Source organism: Cricetulus griseus, chromosome 9, assembly GCF_003668045.3.
Source record: "Cricetulus griseus strain 17A/GY chromosome 9, alternate assembly CriGri-PICRH-1.0, whole genome shotgun sequence".
NCBI lineage: Eukaryota > Metazoa > Chordata > Mammalia > Rodentia > Cricetidae > Cricetulus > Cricetulus griseus.
The window spans coordinates 19,857,925-19,875,577 of record NC_048602.1 but is presented as its reverse complement, the minus strand read 5'-3'; the positions used below and the strand labels follow the sequence as shown (position 1 = coordinate 19,875,577).

Sequence of the window (17,653 nt, the reverse complement as noted above, 5' to 3'; positions counted from 1 at the left end):
CTGGAATGGCAGTCAGTACTCTTAACCTCTGAGCCATCTCTCCCGCCCCCCAGCCTGCTCTGATATCGTAAAGTAACACATGTTCTGTTAACCTTTGTTCTGCCAATTGGCTCTTTACCTCTCCTCCCTTCTGTATGTCTGACTCCTCCCATGTCTTTCCAGCATCTCCTACCACACCAGATTCATTCCAAGGCCCTCTCTCTTCTGAGAAGTTCTGCCTACTTTCTCCTGCCTAGCCATCGGCCGTTCAGCTCTTTATTAAACCAATCAGATGGTGCTTTGGCAAAGACACATCTTCACAGTATACAAGAATTTATCCCGTAACACATTATGTAGAGTGTTGGGGTTTATAAGTAGAGAACACTGAAAAAAAAAATGCTATGTCACATTAGGAGAGTGGTATTTTTCTCTCCGGTGTGAACTCTCTGATGTCTTCTAAGACTGGAAAGGTGGACATAAGACATGTCACAGTCTTTGCATTTGTAGGGTTTCTCTCCAGTGTGGATTTTCTCATGTGCTCTAAGGTTAGACCACCGAGTAAAGGATTTGTCACAGTCCTTACAACTGTAAGGTCTCTCTCCGGTGTGAACTCTCTGGTGTGTTCTGAGATTTGACAAGTGGGTAAAGAACTTGTCACATTCTCCACATTTGTAAGGTTTCTCTCCAGTGTGAAGTTTCTGATGTCTTCGAAGATTTGAAAACCGATTAAAGGACATGTCGCAGTCTTTGCATTTGTAAGGTTTCTCTCCAGTGTGAATTTTCTGGTGTATTCTAAGAGTAGAAATCCAGAGAAAGGACATGTCACAGTCTTTGCATTTGTAGGGTTTCTCTCCAGTATGGATTATCTGATGTGCTGTAAGGTATGAGTACTTAGTAAAAGATTTGTCGCATTCCTTACACCTGTAAGGTTTCTCTCCAGTGTGGACTCTCTCATGCAGTCTAAGTTTTGAACGCTGGATAAAGGATTTGTCACAGTCTTTGCATTTGTAGGGTTTCTCTCCAGTATGGATTATCTGATGTGCTGCAAGGTATGAGTACATAGTGAAAGATTTGTCACATTCCTTACAACTGTAAGGTCTTTCTCCAGTGTGGACTCTCTGGTGTGTTCTAAGGTTCGAACGATGGTTAAAGGATCTGTCACATTCTCCACATTTGTAAGGTTTCTCTCCAGTATGGATTCTCCGATGTACAGTCAGGCTTGAGGCAGCACTGAAGTATTTCCCACATTTCCCACACTGGTGTGGTTTCTCTCCGATGGAGAATTTTTCCTGCAAATGACTGTATGTAGAGTCAAAGCAGTCATCATATTCTCCCTGCCTGTGTTCTTTCTGTGCAGCGTAGACTCTCTGATCTTGATTAATGTTGGAACACAAATTTACTGATTTCTCACAGTCTTTAGATCGGCAAGCTTCTTCTCCAGTGTGCCTGCTTTCATGTCTGTCTGGGTTTGCTGAGTCAAGAGAGGCATCCCTGGGATTACTGCATGTGTAGTTATTGGCGTTTTCTGTAGTTTCACTTGTTCTATAAAGTGCACATGTGGAGGGGTCATGAAGGACTCTGCCAAGCTCATTACACTGACAAGATTCCTTTTCAGTCTTCACATGGTGATGGACAGGATTACATATGCAGCAGTTCTCTGAAAATGAGTACAGTTCAGATTAATAGGGCTTGTTCCAAGACTAAACATGTGATAAATGACTGTCTCCCTACGCTCTCTCTTAATGTAAGCCCGCCAGCAAGTACTTAAATATTTCTTCTTTTACTGTAATTTTATGTATTCTCACAAAAACAGTCTGACAGCCATCAAGGATCTATGATATAACAGATATCTCATCTTTATCGAAATGTCTAATGGCACAAGAGGAATCAGTAATTAATTCTGGGATGGAGCTCACTGACTTACTATATTTAGAATACATGTCTCTATTTTTAAATATTACTGCTCAGAAAAGAAGAGTTTAATCCAATCCCAGGTTCACAGTGTTTGTACTTGCTAAGTGATAGGCAATGAGGAGTACTGTTTAGAAGACCCAATTCCTTTAAAGATTAGAGTTTTATTTAAAAGCATCACAGGAACGGGACAGGCAGAAGGAGGGGTGGGAGGGAGAACTGTCGTTGGAATGTAAAATGAAATAAAAAGCTGGGGAAAAAACACCACAGGATTTATTTCTTTCTCTAGAAAAACACATTAGAATGTTCGAAAGTAATGGATGCAAACACAGTATTCTGCCAGACATCAGAAGTTCTACACCACGCCAGGGGCAGCCATTGCTTATTTCTATCCTCCCCTGTCTGAGCTCCACACACTGCTGTGTCTCTTAACTTTCCTCATAGGGTTGTTCTCAAGTCCCCTCTCCTGAGATTATTTCCCACAAGGGGGTCTGTTTATTCTCCACTGGGAACAAAATGAAAGATGTACTACGAAGACACACAACTAGGAAGGCAATTACAGAATAATCCTTCTTCATGGGCTCATGTTAGACTTAGAGTTTGCAAAATTATTCTGATCTGACATCAGCTTAGTCAAATAAAGTTGCATTTTGTGCTAGTATTAAGTCACCTTAATTCCGTTGTAATAAGGCACAATGTGTTCTAAGACTTACAGCAGACAGGATGCATCCTGGGGCCAGGACACTACACTAAGTTAAGTGATCAGGAATCCTTTCAAGTGGAATTGAATATTCCAAAGACATTGACAACTCTTGTTTTGTCTTTCACTTGACACCATCACTATTGTTGCGCTAATTCACTAGCCCACCCTGTTTGTGGCTACTCTCTCCTCTTCTCATTTCAGGGCAATCTCATTGGCTCTCGACTGTTGACTATTATTGCATCCAATAATCCACGTGTTCTGTGGAGTAGCCCATGACACGTGCTAGAATTTTTAGAAAGAATACAGACATGTACCACAGGACAGGGCTCACTACGCGAAGGAAGACAAAGTGGAGGAATCTAGGAATGCTTTTCCAGTTGCCATTTCCTTCAGAATCTTCAGCATATTTAGGGAGAAATTTTAGCTCAGATATCTTGAGTTTTTCCTCACAAAACCATGTCAGGTATAATGATGGGACTTGGAGCTTGGAGATACGTATTGAAATTGTATACACTACTGAGTTTCTGAATGCATTTTGGAACCAAATTGAGGGACGTATGATACCTCTAACATGGAAAATGGAAAGGAAAGTCAAATTCTAAGAAAAAGTTCTTTCCTACTACCAAACTGTCCCTAGTTGTTTCTAAGACAGCTTGACAGAGTTAACAATATATAGAGTAGTCAGTACATACAAAGCCTGAGTTAGGGCTCTACAAGCAAAATGTTCTCACCCACAGACAGCAGGTTGCTGTAATTCTCCAACATTACATCAATGTACAAAGCCCTCTGAGTACAGTCCAGGCATTCCCACTCCTCCCGGGAGAAGTCCACTGCTACGTCCCTGAATGTCAGCAGACCCTGCAACAAAAAGTACAGCTTGACCACGTGATCCCAGGCAGAGTGTGTTCCTGGATGTAAGGAGACTTGAGGAAATTAGGAATGTAGATGAACAAAGAAAATTAGCTAATGCGATGATTTCTGATATAGTCACATTCTATAATGAATGTTCTATGTCTCTTAAATAAGCAAGACACAATAGTCTCACAGGTAATATACAAGAAACAACACTCATTTAAGGTCTGGACACAGTTATCTCTCTGGTATAGATGCCGTGTTTATGTCCCACAGGAACACAGCACACATGTCTCAGAAGGGAAATGGTGATGAGGAGACATGCTTCAAATGCTGTACCTGTAGAACACACTAAAATACTGACACTGAATCAATTCTGTGCATTCTTCGGCCTTCCGAGATTGTGTTCTAAGATGCTCGGTTCATATGATTACATTCTAGGCCTAACGCCATTCCATTAAAGAGAAAAAGGGTGGATAAGGAAGGCAGAATTCATGATTGGCTTTATAGGCAAAGAATTTTTTTTTCTCCCACAGTAACAAGGAATATAACAATATGGCATACCATCAATTTTAACATTAAAATATAAGATCAAGTAGTCTATGGAATTACTTTCATAAAAAATATTTGAGGCACAACCAATCAGATAGAAAAATCCACATCAGCCGATTTGACATAATCTAAAATTTTCTTAACAAATAGAGATAGGGCAACTTAGAGAAATACCGGTTTCAGAAGATTCGAAGACTATTTCACTCCAAAGAATTATAAAAATTGAGGGACGTCCAAAAACACATCAAATAGTGTTTAAGTTGCAGCTTAGCATAAGTGCAGTAACTGTGGATGCATTTGGAAGTGACATAGATTTCCTGTGAGTAAATGAATATATTAAATTCTGTGAGAATTACTGTCATCTTTCAGTGCTTTGCAAATGTAATATAACTAGGAAGAATGCCTCAGGAAAAAATTTGAGCTGTTTTATCTAAATTTTGTAGTCCTCAATGTGTCCTTTTTAGTACTTATGCTGTTCTGTGTAAAAGATTTTAGGTTAGTAGTGTTCATGATTCTTCTTGTATTGCTTTGGAAATGCAAAGTGGTGACATATTCTGTCTGAGCCATGAGTCAGGGATAGAAATGCAAACCTGTGGGTCAGAGCCCATTCCCCAGGTCTCTATTTTAAAGCATTGCAGCCTCAGGGTGGCGGAGGAGAGCCATGACTCTCACAGGAACTGACTAGAGCAAGGCAATCATGAGGAATGTTCTTTCTGCAATATATATATATATATATATATATATATATATATATATATATTATAGGAATACTATTCAGCTGAAGAGAAAATGTAATACAAATTTGAAGGGAAATGGAAAGAATTATGGAAGGAAAATGGAAAGAAATATGTAATATTGAGTCATTATACAGTGTCAGAAGGAAGAAACCATATTGTCCCTCATATGCAGAATCTAGTCAACAATCTGTGTGTACGGAAACAGTGTACACATGGGCACAGCAGAACATGGAGAGAAGAGAACAAGAAAGGTTACATAGCAGCGTTGAGGTAGGACTGAGTGCAGGTTATGCAGCCTCTGGGGAAATATATTACCATGAGAAAACTCTGAAGATAGGGGGTCACAGTACAGTAAGAGGAATCTTTCTGTGCCTCAAGGATTGTGGTACCAATACAGAAGATTCTGAGAAATTTCTTAACTCAGCTCTGGATACAATATGTCACAAGTCTATCCACTGCCCTGTACTGGAGCCTATATTGAGGCAATAAGAATAGTGCCGGCTGATGAAAAAGGAATGAGATGCCAGGGTCTACCTTTACTTTGGTTAAGGTAAAAATAATTTCAGACTGTCTAACATAACTGCATGAGCAGCTAGCCTAGGCACAGGCTGTAAAAGTAGAAGGTCCTACTCTTTTCAGACCCTGAGAAATTTATAAGCTCCTGATTTTATAGATGCTGTCTAAAGATGTTGTTTTGAATAAGACTGTTTTGTACTTTGCCTTTTCTTTCTTTCCTCTTTCTTTCTTTCCCTTTTCTTTTGATTTTGCCTTTTCATCCTTAACATTTCATGGGGAAATGAAAAGGAGATCCAGGGCTCTGATGCTTGCCAAATGACTTATGTAGTCAACGTGCTATATAAATAGTCTCTCTGATTAACAGAGTGAGCTGCTAAATCCTCAGATATGCATTCATCCTTTTCAGCCCTCCTTGACTCAACAGCTCCTCTTTGGGAACTGAACCACACTAAAGCTGGTCTTCAGCAATGCTCAAAGGACTAAACATCCAACTCCTCAGATGCTTGCTGAGCCAAGTATATTGCTGCTCTACACACAACAGCTACAAGAAGGAAACAACCTAATGTCCTTCCACTGGTAAATGGATAGTGAAAATGTGGTACATATACACTATGGAATGGTATTTATCTGTAAAGAAAATTGAAATCACAGTCTAAATGGACGGGCCTAGAAAAGAGCATATTGAGAGAGGTCACCCAGACCCAGAAAGACAATGCATGATCTCTCTCATAGGCAGTGCCTAGCTCCAAATCTTCAGATGTGCGTCCACAACCTGGAGTGACTGCAGTAACCAGAAAAGTAACAACAAATCACGGTGGGATATGGGGAAGTAATAGAGATGGAGTATCAGGGAACACGTGATCTAAAGTGGGGAATGGAAAATTAGGGGAAGGATCTAATTATGGAGAAGGGATAGACATAAACATAGAAGAAAGGCAAAATAACAGTAAGGATGTCTAAACAGTCATAAGGAACCATACTACCACTGATGTATATTGAGCATTGCATGCTGCGTGCACTCAAAGATGATCCGTAGTCTGTAAGGCTAAGATTTCTTTATTCAGATAAACACCAGCCCAAACGCAAGACAGGTGGTGGCGTGGCATACGCCTTTAATTCTAGCACTCAGGAGGCAGAGACAGGTGGTTCTCTGTGAATTCGAGGTCAGGTTGTCTACAGAGTGAGTGCCAGGACAGGCTCCAAAGCTACACAGAGAACCCCAAGTCAAGAAAAACAACACAAAACAAAGAACCAAAAAACTCTTGAGCTAACTAGAACATGGAAAGACGGCTCACACAGATGGAATGGAACACAATATTTTGAAATCTGCAGTATTTCTGAAAGCGGTTTATATCATTAACTCAAACTTCATGACATTTAAACGTTCCACAATAACCTTGACAGAAATAGTAAAGAGAAACTTAGAATTTATGTTGACACAAATTCCCTGTGCCCAGAACAGCCCCAGGAAAATGTAATGCTTGAGCTATCCCAGTGTGATTCCAGGTCACACCAATGCAATAGAGCATCGGATCTGAAGCCTGCCCAATAGCCACGACCAGGTGAATGTCACTGAAATTACACAAACGTGTGTTGTAGATGAGACAGCCTCTTCGAACGGTGGCATTGGGAAAAGTATCTATTGACATAAAAACATGAACCTAGGTTCAAGTCTCTCCTACCACTCAGAGAATCACAGACCTTCATGAAGGATATGAAACCATGAATCCTGCAGAGCAACACAAAGGGGCAACAGTTAATACAAGAGCAGGAATGGATGAATAGTACTGTGTAAAATAAAAAAAAAAATCCAGGGAAATGGGGATAATCAAAAGTATGAAGAGACAGCCTACACGGCAGATACATTCATTAGCTATGTATTTATAGTAGAATGGATGAAAACCCAGAATAAATAAAAAAATGCAAAGGAAGCAAATGATAATATAATCAATAAATAAGTAAATGGGTTGAACAGACTGTGCTCAGCAGCAGTTTATGGGCCAATATATACACATTTAAAAGCACCACACTGCAGATTACATGATAATATAAATTTAATACACAAGAGATTCCAACTGTGTCTTGTCAGTGTTCATATTCAAGTTGCTTAACAACAACTAATGCATTTTTCACAGTAATTTCTTGAAATGTAAACAGTATTCTATAAGCAAAAGATGTAAACAGACTACAGGATTCAAGAAAAGAAAACTGACATCGGATATTAAAAAATATATTTTCTACAGAAAAAACCATTGCATATGTAAAGATACAAAATACTGAGAAAGAATTTATTTATTTATTTATTTATTTATTTTTGGTTTTGGAGACAGGGTTTCTCTGTGTAGCTGTGGAGCCTGTCCTGGTACTCTCTCTGGAGACCAGGCTGGCCTCGAACTCACAGAGATCTTCCTGCCTCTGCCTCCCAAGTGCTGGGATTAAAGGTGTGCGCCACCAACGTCCGACTTAGAATGACTTTTTAAAAATGCTATGACTATGGAGTACAGTGGAGAGGACTGATGATCATAATTATAATAGTGACAGGAGAATCAAAACAACAGTATCAAAATACAAAGTTAAGAGTAATAGCAAAGGCCAGGCCAAGAACTTCAAGGTTCTTTTCAAAGATGAGAAGACAACCTAGAAGGAGGTCTGTCTTCTCTAAGACTCCAAGCAATTCCCATTACAATCCTATTTGCATATGTTACAGAAGAATCCCAAAAGTACCAAGGAACAGCAAAGAACGAGAAAGTACTAAGAGGATCAAATGTAGAGGTGATCTCACAGTATATTGCAATCACAGCAACGGAAACCACTTGCGATTGTCATGACCACAGACAACAGGAGGTAGGCATGGGGGGACAGTACAGATGGAGTTTAGCAGTCTGTAAATATACTTCCTGATTTCTTATAAAACTATGCTGGTATCATTTTCAGAAATGGTTGGTTACATTAACACCAAAAGGTAGAGAATGTGCTAGACTACCAAAAGCTCCAAGATTCTGAAAACAAGAAAATAAACCTAGAGGTCACAATTTTGATTATTTTATAATACGCTGTATTATAATAATACAAGTCATAGAAATGAAGACCAATTGTAGTGTTATGAAGACATGATAAGTGATGTGTATAAGGACAGTATCGTTCACGTGCACACTCAAATAAAATTTTATATACTTCCAAGTATCAATTCTTCCATAGAACCTGTTCTCACACCTACAATAGAATAGAATAATAGATTCTTCTCAATGGAAGTCTCCAGAATTATTGTCAGTGAAACACAATGTGGCAAAACTGATTTCATGTCCCATTTCCACATTGACTTGAACCCCTTATCACCCCTTCACTAATTTCTCCACCATACCTGCATCCTTAGCTTCTGTCTCCTCTCTCTCCGTCTTCCAGGGCCCTCTGTTCTGCTGCACAGGTGAGCAGGTCTGGGTGATGACTGAGCCCTGCACATGAGAAAGAGATTATTCAGGAAGCACCTGAATTTCTTTCTTGATTTTTTTTTTCCTTTTGGAGCCTAACTTCAGGAAATATCTTTAACTTTTTTCCTTTGTTTTTTTCAGACAAAAGGTTTCTCTTTGTAGCTTTGGAACCTGTCCTGGAACTAGCTCTGTAAACCAGGCTGGCCTCGAACTCACAGAGAGCCTCCTACCTGTCTCCCAAGTGCCGGGACTAAAAGCGTGTGCCATCACTGCCTGGTGCACCTGCATTTCTAAGACAGTATGGTGCTCAGTAGCTGGAGAGGAGTCTACAAATGATTCCTCAGTTGTCACACAGGGTCAGGATACTGAAAATACCTAGAAAGCATTTTCAGCGAGTGTAACTTGAATGCCAATCTCAATCACAGCTCAGTCAAATCTCAGGGCAGAAATGCAACTGAATGATTTGGATGAGAATATCATACAGTAGTGAGGTTCTGAATTTATCACAGACCCAATATGATGGAAACCTCACACCTCTCAAAGGGACAAACATTTGCAGAGTAATTGGCCAAGAAACCCTGAGGAGCAGCAAGGGAGACTGCAAGCAAACTATTCTCACCAACTGAAACCAGACTGCTTCAACTCTGCAGCATCCAGTCTCTGTACAAACCCCCAGGGTAGGCTCCGGGCATTGCCCCTTCTCCAGGGAGAAGTCCACAGTCACGCCACTGGCTGTCAACAGACCACAGAAGAAAACAGAACAGTTTGAAGAGTTGTGTCGGTGCACACCTTCATTCTTCACACTGGGGAGACAGAGTGGGTTGAACTCTGTGTTTTCTAGTCCAGCCTGGTCTACATGGTGAGTTTGGACCAGACATAGCAACAAAAGGAATTCAGGACTCAAACACAGCAAACACAAGAGCCAAAAAATAACAGTTTGGTCATGGGTCCATAGACAGAGTGCTTTTGTCTATTCACGGAGACAAAAGATTACTCCAACCATTTTTTTCTGATGTAGATGAGTTACTGTAATTATTCAAAAGAGCTTTCTAATATTATTCTATACTACAATACCTTTCCATTTCTTTTTTCCTTTTGTTCCCCCTGAGACAGGGTTCTTTCTGTGTAGATATGACTGTCCTTAAACTGGATCTTAGACCAGACTGGCAAGGATCTCCCAGATGCAATTTTCCTCTGATGCCCAAATGCTGGGATTAAAGGCGTGTGCTACCACCACTATGTGGCTTATAATGCTTTTTCTAACTGTGAAAATACTGTCTCCTCATGCCATAAAAAAAGCATACTGAGCTTTTTCAGGCTCTAAGCTGCACATTAAGAACACAGCACAAAAATACACATTTCGTTTACCTTTTCTTTCTTTTTTTGAAACAGGGTCTCACCACGAAGCTCTGGCTGTCCTGGAACTCACTATGGAGACTATGCTGGCTTCCAACTCACTGATAGCCACCTGCCGCTGCCTCCTCAGTAGTGGGATTAATGGTGTGTGCCACAAAGCCTGTCACAGACCTTTTTAAAAAACTGTTCTATTTTCATTACAAAGTGTATACGTGTCAGATGAAAATTTAACGACAGATAAAATTTACTTTTACAAGTTAATATTTCCAGCTATAATATGGAACTTGGAAAAAAATATACTGTCGGATTCCATTACATTTGCAGGCGTTCATTTCATGACTAATCTATAAAAGCTCTCTGGGAGTCCAAGTCCCTAGCTCTCTTGAACAGCGAAGTGGTTAAACACGAAAGTTGGAGTGCATGAATGTAAATTTGAAGAGAACCGTGATTGCAAATATCAAGACATAAATTCATACATTCTACTGCATTGTTTTTATAATACCATTTTGGCAGTGAAGATCAATGAGAAAAGAATTAGTCCCGTTCATATATGATCTAAAAATTTCCGACAAGCAGAATCTCGGGGCCAGCTTCCTGATGAGCAGCAGAGAAACCGCTCGCACCCCCGCTCCTCCCTCCCGGGTCCCAGCCCCGCAGCTCCTCTGACCTGGGAGCTTCCAGGGCCGCCGGGCTGCGGTTCCCGCCACTGCGCTGCTGACTGCTGACTTTCCCAGGCCGCCCCGCGAGCGCGGACACCGCGGATCCCGAGGTCTCAGGTCCCCGCGGACTCGCCGCGTCCTCCGCACCCGGGTCTGCAGCGCGCGGCTCCCACCGTGCAGGACCCCGAGCAACAACAGGGAACGGGCGGTTGTCACTGATGGCTTTGCCTCCACAATCCACATTTCCAGTGTTCACGCAAATTTAGTCCCAGTTTCTGTTTACGTCACTCCTATAACCTATCCCATTCTCCGTCTTTATTCTACACCCAGCCAATGACCAATCTCCTCCCAACTTCTGTTTCCGGGTGACTGTCCCCACCCCATCGGGGACCCGTCCCTCCCCTGCATCTCCCGCCGCCTTGCACACAGCTCAGCTGTCAGGCCGCCCTGGACCCGCTCTGCACAGGCTCCACACACGCTTGCTGCAGCCTAGACCAAAGCTGCAGCCAGGAGGACGCTGCACCCCGGTGTCTGACCCCACTTGACACCCAGCCTCCTGGGCTACTTCTTACATCAAACCATAACAGGTTAAATTCAGTTACCAGCGTCCCATCCCCACACAAACATGAAAAGCCAAAACCAAATACTGCAGTTGTGTCTTGGGGAGAGGCATTTCAGGAACTTGGATTCTGAAAAGAAATGGATGTCTCCAGAAGCCACTGGTCAGCCCATTGCTAACAGCCAGGGCTGACTTCATCCCGCGCTGTTACCACTGGATGGGGGTCTTGTCAATTTGTGTTATGTGAATCATGTTAAAGATGCTTTTAAGATAAAACAGATTTTTGTTTTTTAATGCAACGGTGAATGCAGAGACTCTTGCTGTCCCGGATGCAGAAATAAGAGAGGTATGTGGTCCCAGGTCTAAAAACTTCAGTTACTGCATCCCATCTACGGCTCTGTGAACACTGAGGAAGAGGAGGAGCAAAGGGAGTAAGAAGGGAAAGAGGAGGAGGGGCTGAGACCTGCCACTCTCCAGACTCCATACAGATGTTGTAATCAGTAACCAACAGCAGCTGTGCTGACCTGCATTGACCTCACACTAGACCACAGTCAGTCTAGGAAAGGCAAAGGCTCACAGGGCCCCGCCCTTAACCTCTCAAATGTTGTCTAGGGACGGATTGCAGGAGAAAAATCACTGCCTTTAGCTGCAGTCCTCTGCTCAGCCCAGCGGGCTCCAACAGACAGCTACAAAACCACTGTCTGACAGATGGCCCTGGTTAATCTCAGGGGATCCCACACAAAATTAATAGACAGGAACATAATTGACACATTTGTTTGAAATGTGGACCAGGATAGTGGAGAGGCAGGAGGGAGGTGTGCAGGCAGAAACACGCTCTGACTGTGAATGCACACGTACATCTGTGCGTGAGTGTAAAATCTTTCCTTCTTTCCTTCTCTCTCTCTCTTTTTTCTTTTGTGTGACATAGTTTCTCTTTGTAACTCTGGCAGTCCTGGAACTAGCTTTTAAATAGCAAACCAGGATGGCCTTGAAGCCCCAGAGATTAGCCAGTCTGTTCCTCAGGAATTCTTGGATTGAAGGCATTTGCCATCATCCTGAGCTCAGAAAATTTTTAAAAAAGGAATGTGTCAATCCGTAATTTCTTTTTGACTGTTATCATTATCTGGTGGTTTAACTTATTTATCAATCTATTAATTTTTTTTCAAAATAGTGTTTCTCTGTGTAACAGCCCTGGTTTGTCCGTAACTCACTTTGAAGACCAGGCTGGCCTGGAAATCACTGAGATCCACTTACCTCTGTGTGGTGATGTCTTGCTTCTAAAAGTAAAGCCTGTCTGGGGGTCAGAGAATGGAACTTGCCACTAGCTAGCCAGAGAGGTCTGTCTCTACAATGTGGAGTGAACTTACCACGCTCAGCTCCTCATCTGGCATAATATCTGTGAGTACTAAGATTCACGAAGTCTTTCGTTTTTGTGTCAAGAACTGTTTTTTAATTTAATTTTCTATTTTAAAATTTCTCTTTTCATTTTACATACCATCTCCAGTTCCCCTTCTCCTGCCCCCACCCCCACCTTCTCCCACCCTACCCTCCATCCACTCCTCAGCGAGGGTAAGGCCTTCCTTGGGGAGTCAACAAAGTCTGGTATTCCAAGTTGAGGCAAGACCACGCCCACTCCCCTCAGGCTTCAAGGCTGAGGAGGGTATCCCTCCATAAAGAATGGGCTCTAAAAAGTCAGTTCAAGCACCCAGGATAAGTACTGGTCCCACTGCCGGTGTGGGGGTGTGGGAACAAACAGATCAGGCCATGTCACTGTCACCCACATTCAGAGGGCCTAGTTTGGTCCCATGCAGGTTCCCCAGCTGTCATTCCAGAGTCTGTGAGCTCTGCTGCTTTTCCAGCCACCTCTGTGGTTTTCCCCTTTCTGATCTTGACTCCTTTGCTCATATAATCCCTCCTCCCTCTCTTCAACTGCACTCCAGTAGCTCGGCCCAGTGCTTGGCTGTGGATCACTGCGTCTGCTTCCGTCAGTTGCTAAATGAAGGTGATATTATGATAATTAGGGTAGTCACTAGTCAGATTACAGGGGAAGGACAGTTCAGGCACCCTCTCCACTATTGTTAGGGGTCTTAGCTGGTGTCATCATTGTGGATTCCTGGGAATTTCCCTTGGACCAGGTTTGCCCCTAACCCCATAATGGCTCCCTTTGTCAAGGTATCTTTTTCATTGCGTTCCCTCTCCACCCCTCCCTCAACTCGGCCATCTTGATCCCTCATGTTCCCACCCCCCCTTCTACTCTCCTTCCAGTTTACCCAGGAGATCTTGTGTGACATAGTTTCTCTTTGTAACTCTGGCAGTCCTGGAACTAGCTTATAAATAGCAAACCAGGATGGCCTAGAAGCCCCAGAGATTAGCAGTCTGTTCCTCAGGAATTCTTGAATTGAAGGCATTTGCCAGGGTCCTTCCAGGGTCCTTCCAGGGTCCTTCCAGGGTCCTCCATGTATTTCCCTCTTAGGGTCTTCCTTTTTCACTTAGCTTCTCTGGTTATCCTTTGCTTTATTTATAATATCCACTTATGAGTGAGCACATACGATGTTTGTCTTTTTGAGTTTGGGTTATCTCGCTCAGGACATTTTTTCCCTAGTTCCCATTATTTGCCTGCAAATTTAAGATGCCATTTTTTTTTTTTTTACTTCTGAGTAATATTCCACTGTGTAAATGTAGCACATTTTCCTTATCCATTCTTTGGTTGAAGGGCATCTAGGTTGTTTCCAGGTTCTGGCTACTATGAATAATGCTTCCATGAACATAGTTGAGCAAATGTCCTTGTGGTATGGTTGTGCATCCTTTGGGTATATGCCCAAGCGTGGCATTGCTGGGTCTTGAATTAGATTGATTCCCAATTTTCTGAGAAACTGCCGTACTGATTTCCAATATGGCTGGACAAGTTTGCACTCGCACGGGCAACGGAGGAGTGTTCCCCTTATTCTACATCCTGCCCAGCATAAGCTGTCATCGGTGTTTTTGATCTTAGCCATTCTGACAGGTGTGAGATGGTATCGCAGAGTCGTTTTGATTTGTATTTCCCTGGTGAGTCGGGATGTTGAGTTCCGGGAAGTGGGCATGGGTGGTAGAATCGAGGTGATATGAAGTTAGAGACTGGGAATCCTGGGGCTGAATGGTTCAAGTAAGTAGCGGAGTGATTGGGAGGTCAACTCAAATGAAGAAGCTACCTGGGAACCTATCATTTTGCAACTCAAGTAGAAAAAAATCTATAATGAGAGAGGATAGTTAGAAGGGAATATAATAGAACACATGTTGTTGTTGGGTCTGAGAGCATCAAACTATGCAAGCAGGTACAAGAGTCTACCCAAAGCCAAGAATTCTATTGAGTTGAGCACCAAAAACTGACCAGACAGTGACAATAGTACAAACTTTGGAGCTGACTGCATCCCTGGACGTTCAGCAAGTAATTTAATCACAAAATCCACAACATCTGTGCCAAGTGACAGTTACATTTTACACCCACCAGGACTTAGAGATTAGTGGCTTTCCCTATGTGTTTCATCATGGTCAACAGAAAAAGATGGCAGTTTTCGTGTCTAACCAATCAGAATAATTTGCGCTTTGTGTTGTTAGGAGCAGCCTTAATATTTTAGAGAACTAAAGACGTATAAGAGATGATTTCTATGGTTTAGGCAGGAGGCTGGTCAGCTATGGGGAAGTCCCAGCTTCTCTAGGGCTTGGGAAAGTGAACTTTGTTTCATCCTACAGGTAAAATGGACCAAGTCAAAATGACAGTACTTAGAACAAGGTACTTCTGCTTGTTCCCAACAATATAATATACAACAATGGGGGATTGGATAATGCATGCTGAATAATTGGGGTGGGGCAGGAAGAAAAGAGGAAGAGTGGGGGGTATGGTTGTTGTTTCTTTTCCCAGAGTTTCTCTGTAGCTTTGGAGCTTGTCCTGGGACAAGCTCTGGAGACCAGTCTGGCTTCAGTCTCCCAGAGATCCATTGCTTCTGCTGGGATTAAAGGCGTGCGCCACCACTGCCTGTCAGGCTTGGTTGTTTTAATAGGAATAGTCCCCATAGACCCATGTGTTTGAACACTTACAGGGAGTGGCAGCCGCTACTAGGAGGTGTGCTTGAGTTACAGTTAAGCATGTACACATAAGTGTACTAACATTGGATGACGTATGCTGACTGTTTAACTGGGGATGGAGCAGTAAGAAAGGAGGTAGGGTATGAGAGTTAGCCCAAAGGAAAGATGTATGAAAAAGCCTCATGAAATCCCACTGTCTTACAGGTTAATTTAAAACTCTGAACAAAGGTTTCCCACACGGGGGACTGATGCTTCTCCCAGACACCGGGGCTAGTAAGCCAAACTCTTTGTACCAGGTACTGGTTATCTGCCTAGGACTTACTGGTCAGGGAGGCCCATGAGGTACCCCAAACAAAACAGGTCACTGTCAGTGCTTTTGCTTGGCCACCGTAAGTACACGGTGTTGCTGAAGACACCAAACACCGAAGATCTAGAGAGAGCAATCCTGAACTTACCAGGAGTTTCTCCCATCCGACTACTTTTCACACAGCTGTAAGGTCACGTGAAGGCTGCTGGCTCCTATTGGGTCCCAGCTTCTGTTTATTTCACGCCTCCAGCCTCTCCCACTCTCCTGTCTTTCCCAAGGCCCATACAGTGGGACACATCCTCGCCATGGCTGTTTCTGGGTGAGTGTCCCCGCCCCGATCGGGACCCGACCCTCCCCCTGCATCTCCCGCCGCCTTGCTCACAGCTCAGCTGTCAGGCCGCCCTGGACCCGCTCTGCACAGACTCCACACACGCTTGCTGCAGCCTAGACCAGAGCTGCAGCCTCTACCTGCCTTATATTCTGTCTCCACCTCCCAAGTGCTGGGATTAAAGGTGGGGGCCTCCCAAGTGCTGGGATTAAAGTTTGAGCCTCCCAAGTGCTGGTTTGTGCCAACACTGTCTGACCTCTGTGGTTAACTAGTGACTAGCTCAACCCTCTGATCTCCAGGCAAGCTTTATTTGTCAGGACACAAAATACCATATAACAAGTATAGGAAAGGCAAAGGCTCACAGGACCCACCCTTGACTTCTCAAATGTTTTTGGATGGATTGTAGCAGAAGAATCATTGCCTTTAGCTGCAGTCCTCTGCTGAGTCCAGCCGGCTCCAACACATAGGTCCAAGTCCACCGTCTCACAGATGACACTGATTAATGTCAGTGGGTCCCAAGCAAAATTAATGGAGAGCAACACCACAGATGTGTCCATGCTACGACTAAGTCCCAGTATCGGGCGAAAGCCTGGGGATTTAGTTAAAAACAGAGACGTCCGGCTGTTTGTGCTGTGTGCATCTTTCCATCTTTGCCATTTTCCAGGGAGAGAGCAGCCTTATATACACTTACAGCACAGTGGAAAAACCCAGGTGCAAGAGCTCGTGGAGAAACCCCAGGTGTAGTGGGGCAAGGTGGGGGCTGTAGACTAGAACTAGAACACAGGACTAGAACACAGGATGCACCTGTGGTTATTGGCTGACAAGCAATTCACAGAGACCCTGTGGGGGCTGGGACCCAAAGATTGTTGGACTTGTAGACCAGGATAATAGAGAAGTATGAGGTAAGAGTGGACAGCGTTTGAGGTGCCCACACACAAACATATATGTGTGTTTATGTATACTCTTACTTATATGTATGTGAGTGTGAAATAGTTAATAGATTTTTTTTTTTTTTATTTCTCTGTATAGCCCTTGGTATCCTGGAACCAGCTTTGTAGAGCAAACTATCTTTGCAATCTCAGAGATCCATCTGCCTCAGGAGTGCTGGGATTAAATGTATGCCCCACCCTGCCCTGCTCACAAAAAAAATTTAAATGACTATTATCAGTCTGTAATTTCCTTCTGGTTATAGCATTATCTGTGGTTTTTGTGTTTTGTTTTTTTGAAACACGTTTTCTCTGTGTAACCCTGGTTGTCCTGGAACTTCCTTAGCAGACCAGGCTGGCTTCAAATTCACTGAGATCCACCTATCTCTGCCTCTAGAATGCATTGTGTTCCACCATGCCTGGCTCATTATCTGGTTTAATATCAGGTAATACTAAGCATCAGGAAAATTGCTTTTTCATGTCAAGAAGTACTCTAAGTAGCTTTGCTGTTCGGTTTTTTTTTTTTTTTTTTTGGAGGTCTAAGGAATACTGTCAATCTGGTCTGACATTTTCTTTCTTTTTTTCTTTTTTAAGATTCTATTTATTATGTATAAAGTGTTCTGCAGGCCAGAGGAGAGAACCAGATCTCATTACGGTTGGTTGTGAGCCACCATGTGGTTGCTGGGAATTGAACTCAGGAGCTATGGAAAGGCAGCCAGTGCTCTTAACCACTGAACCTTATCTCTATCGACCAAAGTCATGGGATAGCTGCCTA

At 42.9% G+C, this 17,653-nt stretch overlaps 1 protein-coding gene across 1 annotated transcript; it reads right to left on the bottom strand.

Moving 5' to 3' along the window:
• Positions 1 to 383: 383 nt before the first annotated feature.
• LOC103162753 (zinc finger protein 54-like) lies at positions 384 to 10,936 on the bottom strand. The gene is made up of 5 exons (XM_035449141.1): positions 10,537 to 10,936; positions 9,298 to 9,410; positions 8,612 to 8,702; positions 3,325 to 3,501; positions 384 to 1,636 (listed from the first exon to the last, which is right to left on the bottom strand). Exons 1-5 carry the CDS (start codon positions 10,934 to 10,936, stop codon positions 384 to 386), a joined length of 2,034 nt encoding a protein of 677 aa, XP_035305032.1.
• Between the last annotated feature and the right edge of the window lie 6,717 nt (positions 10,937 to 17,653).